The sequence below is a fragment of the Prionailurus bengalensis genome, chromosome C1, assembly GCF_016509475.1.
Source record: "Prionailurus bengalensis isolate Pbe53 chromosome C1, Fcat_Pben_1.1_paternal_pri, whole genome shotgun sequence".
Classification (NCBI taxonomy): Eukaryota; Metazoa; Chordata; class Mammalia; order Carnivora; family Felidae; genus Prionailurus; species Prionailurus bengalensis.
Window position 1 is genome coordinate 78875557 of NC_057345.1, and position 13015 is coordinate 78888571.

At 36.6% G+C, this 13015-nt stretch overlaps 1 protein-coding gene across 1 annotated transcript in view; it reads right to left on the reverse strand.

Moving 5' to 3' along the window:
• The window catches only part of EVI5 (ecotropic viral integration site 5), a 234628-nt gene that overhangs the window by 89190 nt on the left and 132423 nt on the right, over positions 1–13015 (reverse strand). Inside the window, exon 14 of the mRNA XM_043575573.1 lies at positions 640–774. Within this exon, the coding sequence (XP_043431508.1) occupies positions 640–774 (135 nt within the window). The remainder of the gene's footprint in view (positions 1–639; positions 775–13015) is intronic.

Below are 13015 nucleotides of genomic sequence, written 5' to 3' on the forward strand. Positions count from 1 at the left end.
TTTTTTTTCCACGTTTATTTATTTTTGGGACAGAGAGAGACAGAGCATGAACGGGGAGGGGCAGAGAGAGAGGGAGACACAGAATCGGAAGCAGGCTCCAGGCTCCGAGCCATCAGCCCAGAGCCCGACGCGGGGCTAGAACTCATGGACCGCAAGATCATGACCTGGCTGAAGTCGGACGCTTAACCAACTGTACCACCCAGGCGCCCGATAGCTAGCAAAGTTTTAACAGTTACACGCAGATGAAATTTTTTCTGACACATTTATGTATTAGTCATATCCCACTAGATGAAGATACTATAATATTTGAAGACAACCATTAATATGTATTCCCTAAGTTTCTCTTCTTCAACGTTTAAGTATTATTCATATCAACATTACCCTGCTTGTCTTCCTCTAAAAGGGCTCTAATGTTTTTTGTTTTGCTTTTTTAATCCTTAAAAAAAAGGGGCTTTGAGTAGTATGGCAACAACAAAGAATAACTGAGAATCTCATTTTCTTTGTCCTTTCCTCTCTTAGTAACTAGTATGTAAGGTTTCCAATGTATGAAAACACCAAGTCCAATTTAACTGCTCAATAAATTCATCTTATCACATGTCCCCTCTAATTTGGGAGTGACACTATTTATATTGTTCTCACCTTCTCTATATCCAGGACTTTATCCTGCATCTCCTTTAGTGCACACTGAGACTCAGCTTCACTCAGACGAGCTTGGACCAATTCCTTCTCTAGTTGCAGCACAAAATCTTCATTGTAGTTGGAATTGCATTTATGCTACAAGTTATAGACGTATGATGAAATTCCACAGAAGTATGAACATATACATACAATAAAAATAAATGCAATTACACAATACAGTTATTAAGGGTAACCAAATGTAAAAGTTCCATCTACCCACTACTTCCAGCTTATCTCCTCCAAATGATTTTCCAAGGAATAAAAAAGTCCAGGCTTGGTATCTATAAAGACGAGCACATTATTTTGTGTTGGTAACTATACTAAACAAATTATACTAAATTATATTATACTAAACAAATCTAATTCATGGGAGATAAATGTCTCCTTTTATTTTCCCATCCATCCAAATACTAAGAATTTGTTCTGACTCTAATACTAATACTAAGAATGTGCTCTGTACAGTAGGGTAGCCATTAGCCACATGTGGCTACCGAGCACTTGAAATGTGGGCTGAAATAGTCCATACTGAGAAAGGATGTGGCTAGTCCATACTGAGAAAGGATGTAAAATACAAACTGAATTTTAAGACTTAATATGAAATAAAAAGGCAAAATCACCTCATTAAGCATTTTTATATTGGTTAAAGGTTGAAATAATATTTTACATACAGAGTTTAAGAATATTAATTTCATCTATAATTATTAAGTACTCATTTTAAAATGGCATTTTAAAATGCATATGTGGCTCACATTATATTGCTATGGGACAGCACTGTTACATGCTACAGAAGTACACAGTATAAAAAAAAGTAAATATTTAACTGAAAATTCTCTTTTAATGTAACAGAAATAAAAATAAGGCATCCATAGTAATATGAACCATCCTAAATTGCAACAGAATAAAAATGTATTTGCTCTTAGAAATGTAGATCTCTTTAAGGATATGCATGAAAATCACTGCTAGAAACAGAGAAAGGAGTTGCTGCACAAGGAAATTAACCATGGAAGCATGAAACCTTTCCATTTCCCTTCTTGCTTTTTAATGTGAACACCAATGCAGCCATTTAAGAAATCGCTTTTTAAACTAGTTTCTATAAAATGCTGTTTTAAAAAGCAAAAGACATATAATTCACCATTATGTAAGACTTCCTAAAAGAAACTATTATTTCCCATTTAATTTACACAGTAAAGAAAAAGAAAATCCCAGAGAACCACCTCCTATTGAACTAGCTTGAGTAAAGATTAGTTCCTTTCACTCTTCAATATATTAGGAATAAGACAGATGTCAAATTAAAACTTTATTTTAAAACTAGTAAATGCTTAATTAAAACATGATATTCGCTTTCTCCAGTTACCCAAAAAGATGATTTTTAAAAATTAATAGTTCACTTACTAAACAAAATGAGGACTTTTTAATTCAATGTATTACACATTGTTTCTTCTAGTAATTTTGTGGCACCATTAAAACAGTATTTCTATGTAAGGAGTACATGTGTGGCAGGTATTATCACTTTAGTAAATACTTACCTTGCTAAATAGGGAAAAGGCACTCTTTTGTAATGACCACATCCAAACTGGAAGCGCCATATTTTTTGTTTAATGAGATCATGGTTATTTCATGAGTAATACTAGAATTTTTTGCCTTAATCTAAAGCCCTGACAACTGTAGTTCGGGTTTGTTTGCCACAATTTTATATTAGGAGATACCCAGGAAAACATCAAACCCAAATGATCTATATGAGAATGAAATCACTGCTCTGGTATAAACCAATTGATATAACTAAGCACAAAAAAAACTATACTAACATTGGGGACACATTTTTATCAATAAAATTTATAAAACATCGAATTATCTTCTATTGTTCAAGGAATAAATTCTAAATTCCATAGTTTACACATCTTATTTCTCCTTTCATATTTCCCTTTGAGTTCAGGGTTGTTTCTTAATCCACTGTAAACTAGCTTTAGTTCTCATCCTGTACTGAAACTGTTCCAATCACTAACAACATCAATACCCAGTAATGGTATAAAAAAACTCAATGGAAAGCCCTTTTATTCAGCTCTTACCTTCACTGTATAGTCTACTGAATTTGACTGACCATTCTTAAAACTTTTTTTTTTTAATTTTTTTTTTCAACGTTTATTTATTTTTGAGACAGAGAGAGACACAGCATGAGCGGGGGAGGGGCAGAGAGAGAGAGGGAGACACAGAATCGGAAACAGGCTCCAGGCTCCGAACCATCAGCCCAGAGCCCGACGCGGGGCTCGAACTCACGGACCGCGAGATCGTGACCTGGCTGAAGTCAGACGCTTAACCGACTGCGCCACCCAGGCGCCCCAAAACTTTTTCAATTTTGAGGTGCTACTCCTCCATAGTTCTACTGCCTATCTTCTCTGTTGCCTCTGCCAATTCTGCTACTTCATACAGGTATGTACGATTATATGTACATGTATATGTGTATGTGTCTATCAGTCCCCAGGGTTTCAATATTGTGTGTTTTCTCTTAATCTTTCTGTTTTCTTATTTTGTAGATTCATCCTATGTGATTTAATCCGCTATCCAATATAGTCTGTATGTATAGGCTGTATTAGCTGTTATCTCTATGTAGTCAGTATAGGCAGTGGATGAATTTGCCAAGGAAAATCTATATAACAGTAAAAAGGGGAAAGTAGAAGGAGAGAGAGAAGGTAAGAAGGAGAATATGATGAAACTCTAGGGACAGTACACACATAGATACACAGAGTATATAAACTCAAATCTGTATTTTCAGCCCAGATCTTTCTACTAAGCTATAGATCCGTATTTACAACTAGCTACTGGTTTTCTCTGTCTGGTTGCCTGCATATTCACCTCACATTCAACATGTTACAAGTCAACTCCCCATCTTTTCCTCCTCGTGTATATACTATTTCTGCTAAGGATCCCACCATCTAACAATTGGCCAAGCCAAAACTTTCCCTCTTCTAGTCAACCCATAACATACCCAAACCTTTTCTTCCAGGTATCTCTTGAATTTGCTTGCTCCTCTCCATCTTCATTGTCATTGTTTTTATTCATGCCCTTTCTCTGAACTACTGCTATATTCTTAAATAAATTCCCTTAAAAAAAATTTTTTTTTCAACGTTTATTTATTATTCAGAGACAGAGCAGAAGCATGAGCATGGGAGGGGCAGAGAGAGGAGGAGACACAAAATCCGAAGCAGGCTCCAGGCTCTGAGCTATCAGCATAGAGCCCAACATGGGGCTGGAATTGACAAACCGGGAGATCATGACCTGAGCCGAAGTCGGACACTCAAGGAACTGAGCCACCCAGGCGCCCCACATAAATTCCCTCCTAACTATTGTAGCACTTACAGCATTATTCAATATTTTGTGTTACATACCATAGTAAATTATAATAAACACGGGCATTTTTACAATTCTACCACCTGCACCAAGTAGATGTTTTCTGACCCTATTGTTTGGAGCTTGAGGAAGTTTTGATTCCGTGTCTATTAATACAAATATGTTAATGAAAATTATACAAGCATTGATATACTTAAAAAAAATATTCAGAATGAACCTAACACCACTAAGTTAATTTCACCCAATTATCAACTTCCTATATGGCAATTATTCCTGTCCACTTATAGTCATATGCATTTTTATCGGACAAAAAGTACTTTCATTGGAATCATTCTTAATATTCATATAGGCTCTTCATTTATTGTTGCGGCTTAGGGAGTTAGAAAAAGTTCTGGCATTTGTTTGGTTGGCTGAAAAATGGACCAAAAGGTGGCTCACAGCGAATGAACTGGAAATGCCAGACGTGCCTTAGTTTAATGTAGAGGAAGGGAAAATTGTTAACAAATCTGGGGAAGATATAGACAGACCTCTTTCAATGGGCTAAAAAACAAAAAGACATTTATTTGTTTCCCCTGTGAATGCTCACCAAAGGGTGACCTCAGCAGAGAATTTTAAAAATTAATTGGATAAGATGACCCATTCGGTGGTTACCAGTCAGCCTCTTTCCTCAGCCACCCAACATTGTCCAATAGGCTTATGAACATAGCAGCCATGGTGGGAGGGATGGAGGTTATGCATCTCAGCAACACAGACTTCCATTCACCAAGGTTATGGTCACTGATGAGAGTCCACTCTGCCAAGAGCAAAGACCAACACTGAGCTTCTGATATGACACCATTCACTGGGGTAACTTGCCAGCTATCTGGTGGCAGGCAGGTTACTTACACTGGACTGCTTTTATCATGAAAGGGGCAGCATTGTTCTTATTGGAATAGACACTTACTCCAGATAAGAATTTGCCCTCCCTGCACTTGTCACAATGCTTTTATCAAAACTATCACCTATCGGGGCGCCTGGGTGGCGCAGTCGGTTAAGCGTCCGACTTCAGCCAGGTCACGATCTCGCGGTCCGTGAGTTCGAGCCCCGCGTCAGGCTCTGGGCTGATGGCTCAGAGCCTGGAGCCTGTTTCGGATTCTGTGTCTCCCTCTCTCTCTGCCCCTCCCCCGTTCATGCTCTGTCTCTCTCTGTCCCAAAAATAAATAAATGTTGGAAAAAAAAATTAAAAAAAAAAACCTATCACCTATGGACTTACAGAATGCCTTATCCATCATCATATTATTCTACAAAGCATGGGCCCATGCTCATGGAATTCACTAGTCTTGACACGTTTTCTAACATTCTGAAGCAGCTGGGTTGACAAAACGGTGGAATGACCTTTTGAAGACTAAATGACAGTGCCAGCTAAATGGCAGTATCTTGCAGGGCTGGGGCAAGGTTCTCCAGAATGATGAATGTGCTCTGAATCCACTATGTGGTGCTTTTTCTTCCACAATCAGGATTCACAAATCCAGGAATCAAGAGGTGGAAACAAAACTGGAACACAAGAAGGTCCTTTAGAGAGTCTCTTAGTATTACCACACCCTGTGATTAAGGTCAATGCAAAACCAGGAAGGATTACTAATGGCCCAGACCCTTCAGGAATCAAGGTCTGGATTACCTCACCAGGCAAAAAATCATGACCAGCTGAAGTGCTTGTTGAAAGTGAAGGGAATACAGAGTGGGTAGAAGACAGTTATAAATATAAGCTACAATCACATGACAGAAATGAGGACTGTTATTGTCAAGAGTACTTCCTTCTAATTTTGCAAAGAATATGTGTTTTCTTTCCTCTTTTATTTTCTTATCATATAAGATGCAGGGACTTTATATCAAAGTATTTATTGTTAATTTTACATCAGAGTATTTAAGTTATAGGATATCAAGAAGGGAAAACATTACTGAAAGACATTAACTTCTTTTCAGGGGAAGGTGTTAGTGCATTTTCAGTTGCGCACAGGATAACCGTATCATGTTAGGCAGAATTATGACCTTGTTGCTGTCTTTATGTAAATAAGTATGGTTTAAGGAGATGCACATGGTTGTGAAGTTGACAAGGGTTGGACTTACCATGGTTAATTTTTTGTGTCAACTTGACTAGGCCACGGGGTCCAGATTAAAACATTACTTCTGGGTGTTTCTGAGGGTGCTTCCAGAATACTTAGTACATTGCCCTCCCAATGTCATTGGGCATCATCCATTCCACTGAGGGCCTGAACAGAACAAAAAGTGGAAGATACATTCCCTTGCTGCCTGCCTGAGCTGGGACATCGGTTTTCTCCTACCCTTGGACTGGAATTCACACCATCAGCTTCCCTGGCTCTTAGGCCTTTGAACTTGAACTAGAATTACACCACTAGCTTTCCTACAGAGGGTAGATCATGGGACTTATTATCCTTCATAATGACATGAGTCAATTATTCTCAATAAAACTATGTATGTGTCTTACTGATTGTTTCTCTGGAGAACCTTGAGTAATATAGGGTAAATTTTACAAATAAGATTAAATATATTGATTTAGAAGTTTTATTGTTCTTTGGGTTTTGGTCCATTTCAAATTCGACCCATTATAGCTTCTGCAATTTAACTCTTTTTTGGTTGTTATTTCTACCATTTCCAATTTTTTTTGGTTCAAATTTATTTCTTCTTGTTTCAAATCTTTGCAGATCTAAATATGGTCAGGAAAGTGATACTTATGTCAGTGTGTAGTCTACTAAAAATTTTGCCAAGTCAGATTTACCTCTAAGTTTTGGTTTTTATTACTAACAGCCTATGACATTTCTCAAGCAAGCTGGTAGAATAATGGAATAATGTTAACATTAATCCTAATAATAGGTACCATTGAGCACTCATTATGTGCCAGGTATTACTGTAGAGTATCAACTTCCTTAAGTCTCAGCAAGCCTCTATTATACACAGAACTAAAGAAGTACCCTGATTAAGTATACACAACCAGTGAGTGGAAGAACTGGCATCAAAGTGGCAATGTTAACATATGCTGCTGTGGACTGTAAACTACCTGTTTCAGTGTTTGGGTTTTTTTTTTTTTTCATTTTACACAGGAAAAAAGAAAATGTTATTTATAAAACAGAGGTTTGTTTGTTGAAGCCTTTTAACTCACTCACACTGGAAAAGGAGATGTCAGGAAAGGTGACTGGCACTACAAAGCCTGAAAAAAAAAAAAAACTGCAGCAAAGGTGGGTATTGTCACTTCCTTACCAGGACAAGTGCCATGAGGGGTAGAGGCTGTGAAACAGGTGAACACTGTGAGGCAAAACTTCCTAGTTCCATGTCTATTTAGGAGAACTGAGCATGGCTGGTCTACCTCATTCTATAATTTTTCCAGACCAAATAGACAAAGAAAAAACAAAAAACTAAAATCCTAAAACCAACAACATAACAGCAAAAACTTAAATATAAACCAAAACAAAAACTGGACTTTCATGAAGTTGACTTGAGATCAGGAAAAGAATGATCAACTTTTGAGAGGAAGGAAGAGAAACATCAAAGCCAAGCTCAGAGGTTTAACAGCACCTATCACACTGTGTCCAAACCTTGACCATTTCTGATACAGCTGTTCTGTTTTAAAATGTTCCTCTTCCACTCACTATAAACCTGGTTTTAAAGTTTATGGTAACAACAAAGATGATAGCGACTTGTATCTACTGAGTGTTCATTAAGCGGCAGGCACCCCTTAAGTGCATTGTATTCTCATCTAACTTTCACTACAACCTCTACTTTCCTAATAAGGAAACTAAAAAGTCACACAGCAATTGGCAGTTCTGTTAATTGGGAGTATGGACTACAGAGCCCATGTTCTTAATCTTTAAGCCACATGAGGGATGAAATATTATTAAGGCAATTAATATACTGTTTTAATATGTACTGTTCTAAGAATTAACGGTATAGTATTAAAAATATAAGTATCTTGGGGCGCCTGGGTGGCTCGGTCGGTTAAGCGTCCGACTTTGGCTCAGGTCATGATCTCATGGTCCGTGGGTTCGAGCCCCGCATCGGGCTCTGTGCTGACAGCTCAGAGCCTGGAGCCTGTTTCAGATTCTGTGTCTCCCTCTCTCTGTAACCCTCCCCCGTTCATGCTCTGTCTCTCTCTGTCTCAAAAATAAATAAACGTTAAAAAAAAATTTTTTTTTTTTTTAAATATAAGCATCTTGGGGCACCTGGGTGGCTTAGTTGGTTAAGTGTCCAACTCCTGATTTCCGCTCAGGTCATGATCTCACGAGTTGTGGGATCAAGGCCAGCAATGGGGTCTGCACTGAGCATGGAGCCTATTTGGGATTCTCTCTCCCTCCCTCCCTGTCTCTGGCCTTCCCCCGCTCTTATCTCTGTAAATAAATAAATAAACATTTAAAAATATATAAGCATCTAAAAATAATGTAAACATCTCACATAAGGTTCTTATAACAAATTCTTACGGGGGCATGGGTGGCTTAGTTAGTTAAGCAACCGACTCTTGATACGGGCTGGGGCCATGATCTCACAGGATTGAGGCCCCTGTCAGACTCTGCAATAAAAAGCGCAGAACCTGCTTAGGATTCTCTCTCTCCCTTTGCTCCTCCCCCACTCACATTCTCTCTCTCCCTCAAAATAAATTAAAATCATTCAAAAAATCTTAAAAAAAATAAAAAATAAAAAATTCTTAGAAAAGTGTATTTCATATTCACATTCGTAACCTGGACAAATATATGGTTTATCAAATGAAAACTGCTACAGTTATGATGGCTGGTAAGTCAGCAAGCGACAATTTATTTAAAAGTCTATAAATAATGAATGACTTCTCAGGGCACCTGGGTGGCTCAGTAAGTTAAGTGTCCGACTCTTGGTTTCAGCTCAGGTCATGATCTCGCAGTTTCATTAGCTTAAGCCTCGTGTCAGGCTCTGTGCTGGCACTGTGGAGCCTGCTTGAAATTTTCTCTCTCCCTCTCTCTCTGCCCCCCCAACCTCCTGCCACTCATGCTGTCTCTTGCAAAATAAACAAACTTAAAAAAAATTAAAACAAAAAATGAATGACTTCTCTACATTTAACATCAAGTTCACCTTTGTCAATGAAATCTCAATGTTTCTGTGACACCAGCAATACCACTCCAATGAAATAGAATTTTGTTTAGTAGGTGAAGCCTCTGTTTTTCAACTCCATATGCTCTTCTGGCATTACAAAAATTACAAAAGTGAGTCGGAAAACACTTAGTAATCTTTTTTGTTTGTGTCTTGAGTAAAACAAAAAAATGAATTCTCACATTCAATGTTTGAAGACTATGTGAGTGATACAGTGAAAAGCAAAAATTTGTGTTTAGTGGAGTGGTTTCTTATATTATGAAAAAAAATCCAAATTGGAAAAAGGACTGTCTACACAGATATATCAAATATCACCTGAATTTAATTATAAATCAAGCAACTGAGTTCAAAACCTGTTCATTATATGTTCTATTTAGGAACCCACACGCTTCATGGAACTCTGTATTCTTTTTTGTAGTTTTTATCACAACTTTAATTAAACAATTAACTGTGTATTTTTTTTATTGTTTATTTTTGAGAGAGAGAGACAGACAGAGCATGAGGAGGGAAGGGGCAGAGAGAGGGAGACACAGAATCCAAAGCAGGCTTCAGGCTCTGAGCTGTTAGCACAGAGCCCAAAGTGGGGCTTGACCTCAAGAGCCGTGAGATCATGACCTGTGCTGAAGTTAGACACTTAACCCACTGAGCCAGCCAGGTGTCCCTGTAACTAATTTCTAAAATATCTACCTCTATATATACAATCAATGACAGCAAGTTTGGCTGATGTGCTACTGCATTGTCATAACTAAACTGCGCTTTTTATAGTAGGTGAGCAAACAATATTTGCTGAATAAATTAGTCAACTCTTGGTTTAAAAAACAACAACACGAAAAGTACAGCACAGGGAATATAGTCAATAATAATATTGTAACTTTGCATGGTGACAGATAACTACACTTATTGTAGTGAGCATTTCATAATGTATGGAACTGTTGAATCATCATGTACTATTGACACTAATGCCAACTACATTCTGATTAAATAACAACAACAACAAAACTCCCCTCTATTATATACTTTATGTTAACATGGGTAGTGGTAACTGAAGACTGCAAAAACAGCCTATAAAATCTATTTGTTTCAAAAATAACCACAATTTATACTAGCATGGAAATATGGTACATTTCTACAAAGCACCTGAAAAAACTATTACACAAGGCAAGTAGTCCAGAGTAGGAGTCTATACCACAAAACAAAAACAGAAAGAAAAAAATTAAGTAAAAAATCATAGAAACAGACTCATAGAGAACTGGTGGTTACCAAAGGGAAGAGTGTGGGGGATGGGTGACAGAGGTAAAGAAGATCAAACAGTACAAACTCTCAGTTACAAAATGAACAAGTCACAGGGATGAAAAGTACAGCATAAGGAATGTAGTCAATAATACTGTAATACACTTTTATTGTGGGTAAGCGTTTTGTAATGTATAGAATTCCTGAATCATGAGGTTGTACACCTGAAGCTAACTTAATGTGTCAACTGTACTTCAATTTAAAAAAGAATCTGTATCTTGCTCTCAGCTTCAGCATATGAATCCCAAAAAAGTCTGTAACTTCCTCTACCACATGCTCCAAATAGTTATTTTTTAAAAATCCAAGCAATATGGATGTACTATTTAAAGATCTACCACACTGAATATTTTTTTGAATAATTGGTATATCCTTTTAAAATGACTTGTTCCCAACATCTTAAAAGTTATATACATCCCTGGGGCTCAGTCGGTTAAGTGTCCAACTCTTGATTTTGGCTCAGTTCATGATCTCAAGGTTACTGAGTTTAAGCCCTATCAGGTTCTGTACTGACAGTGCAGAGCCTGCCTGGGATTCTCTCGCGTGCTCTCTTTCTGTCAAAAAAAAAAACAAACTAAAAAAAAAAAATTAAGAAATCATATATATCCTTTAAGGTGGAAGTTTATCTCTGGTTATTTACACACTTAAACTGCAAGATTCTTTTCTTAATGCGGAAAAAAAAGTTAAGAAAACAATTACTTCCATGATGGTGGATGCTCATTTATTACTTAAGCTGATAACTACTGTAAAACATTTAATCTAGACTAAGGTCACAATTAGTTTTGGAAGAAAACTTTTGTCCAGATTTACAAGCATACTGATGAAAAGTGTTACAAGTTTACTAAATGTGTAAAGTCATTACTCTATTTGAATTTTTAGACTTATGTAAACTTACCAAATATTACAAATTAATTGGCTTTTTCTTAAAATGTCACTGAAGTAGAGCTAAATCATGTTTAGAATGCAGGAAGAGATGTTAAACATTAACTTCCATATTCATAAAGAAAAACAAACCTACTAGATAATCAGGTATCGGGTAATTCCTACTAATGCTGCTGAACAAATACTTTCTCTAGAATAAATTGTGCAGATTTCACAACTTCCACTGAGAAACTGGTAGTCTTTAGTTTATTAACCTTTATTCATGTGTTCAATTTAAGTAAGGTTCTTAAAAGTGTCACATAATTCTTTCATGCTTTCTTCTAGAATTACAGCAAAAGGAAGGAATGTCAGAAGAAATCTTTTCTAGCTTCCCCTTAAGAACTTCCTAGTACAAAGGTCCCAAGAACTTCAAACTGCAGTCATTTCAGCACTCAGCAGCTTTAACTATTACAATTCTTCTTGTTTATGCTTGATCCTAACCAACAGACTGCTGGACAAAATTACTTACTCAGAATAAAATGAATGATAAGCACTTATGTGTAAGCCAAAAAAGCTTTTAAATAGACCAAGCAAGACTCAAAGACAGTGGTTATCAGGATATATTGTTTAACAAATACACCATGCCCCCCTACACTCAAAAGGGACAGAGTCAAACATACAATTGTATGAAATATCATTGGATCACTTCTACTTCTATGGGCTTCCTGGAAAAACTGACATGAAACATGTAAAACAAATACTTAAAGGAACAGTTTAATCTTAATGCTTTGGTTTTATCTTATAGATGATTTAATATGCAATATTTAATTAGTATTACTAAATACTAAATATTAAATTTTATTTAGTGTACTAAATGCTAAATTTGGTAATAAATTCACCCGATCATTTCTGAAAACCAACAACATCAAGTTCAAACTATCAAGGTCCAGCATAAAATGAAATCAATGACCTGTCAAAGATAATCATTCAGTAATTATGTACTGCAGAAATGCTTTCCGAAGAACATCAATGATCAAAATTAATTAAAAATAAAGTTAACTTTTAAAAACTGCTAAGAAGTTTAATATATATAGGGGTGCCTGGGTGGCTCAGTTAAGCATGTGACTTCAGCTCAGGTCATGATATCACAGCTCGAGTGTTTGAGCCCGTGTTGGACTCTGTACTGACAGCTCAGAGACGGGAGCCTGCTTCAAATTCTGTGTCTCCCTCTCTCTCTGCACGTCCCCCACTCATGCTCTTTCTCTCCTTCAAAAATAAACAAACATTTGAAAAAAGTTTAATATATGTATGTATGTGTGTGTGTATATATATTATTGCTAAATAAGAATGGCATATCACTCTAACAATAGCATTAAAAATCACTAAAAATTATATGAAACATTAAACACAAGTCCATGAAGCTGGAGTGATACAAGAGTCCATCGTGAATGAGTAAAAGAGATTAGAGAGGAAGAAAGAGAAAAGTCTCTTTATAGAGGAACATTAGCTAATAAGTATAGAAAAAATGAGAAAATATGAAAATCACCTTTTGGAAACTCAGTCAGTAGATGCTAAAACTATCACGTACAAGGTGAATAGAGGACAAGAGACTTATTTGGTACCAAAGTATTTTCCAATAGATTACTTAATAGTCGCAAAGAAGAAACCTTATCTTTACAAGGCAGAGAGTCTGTGGTAACCAAACAGCAAGGTAATCAATCTTGGTATTACTAAT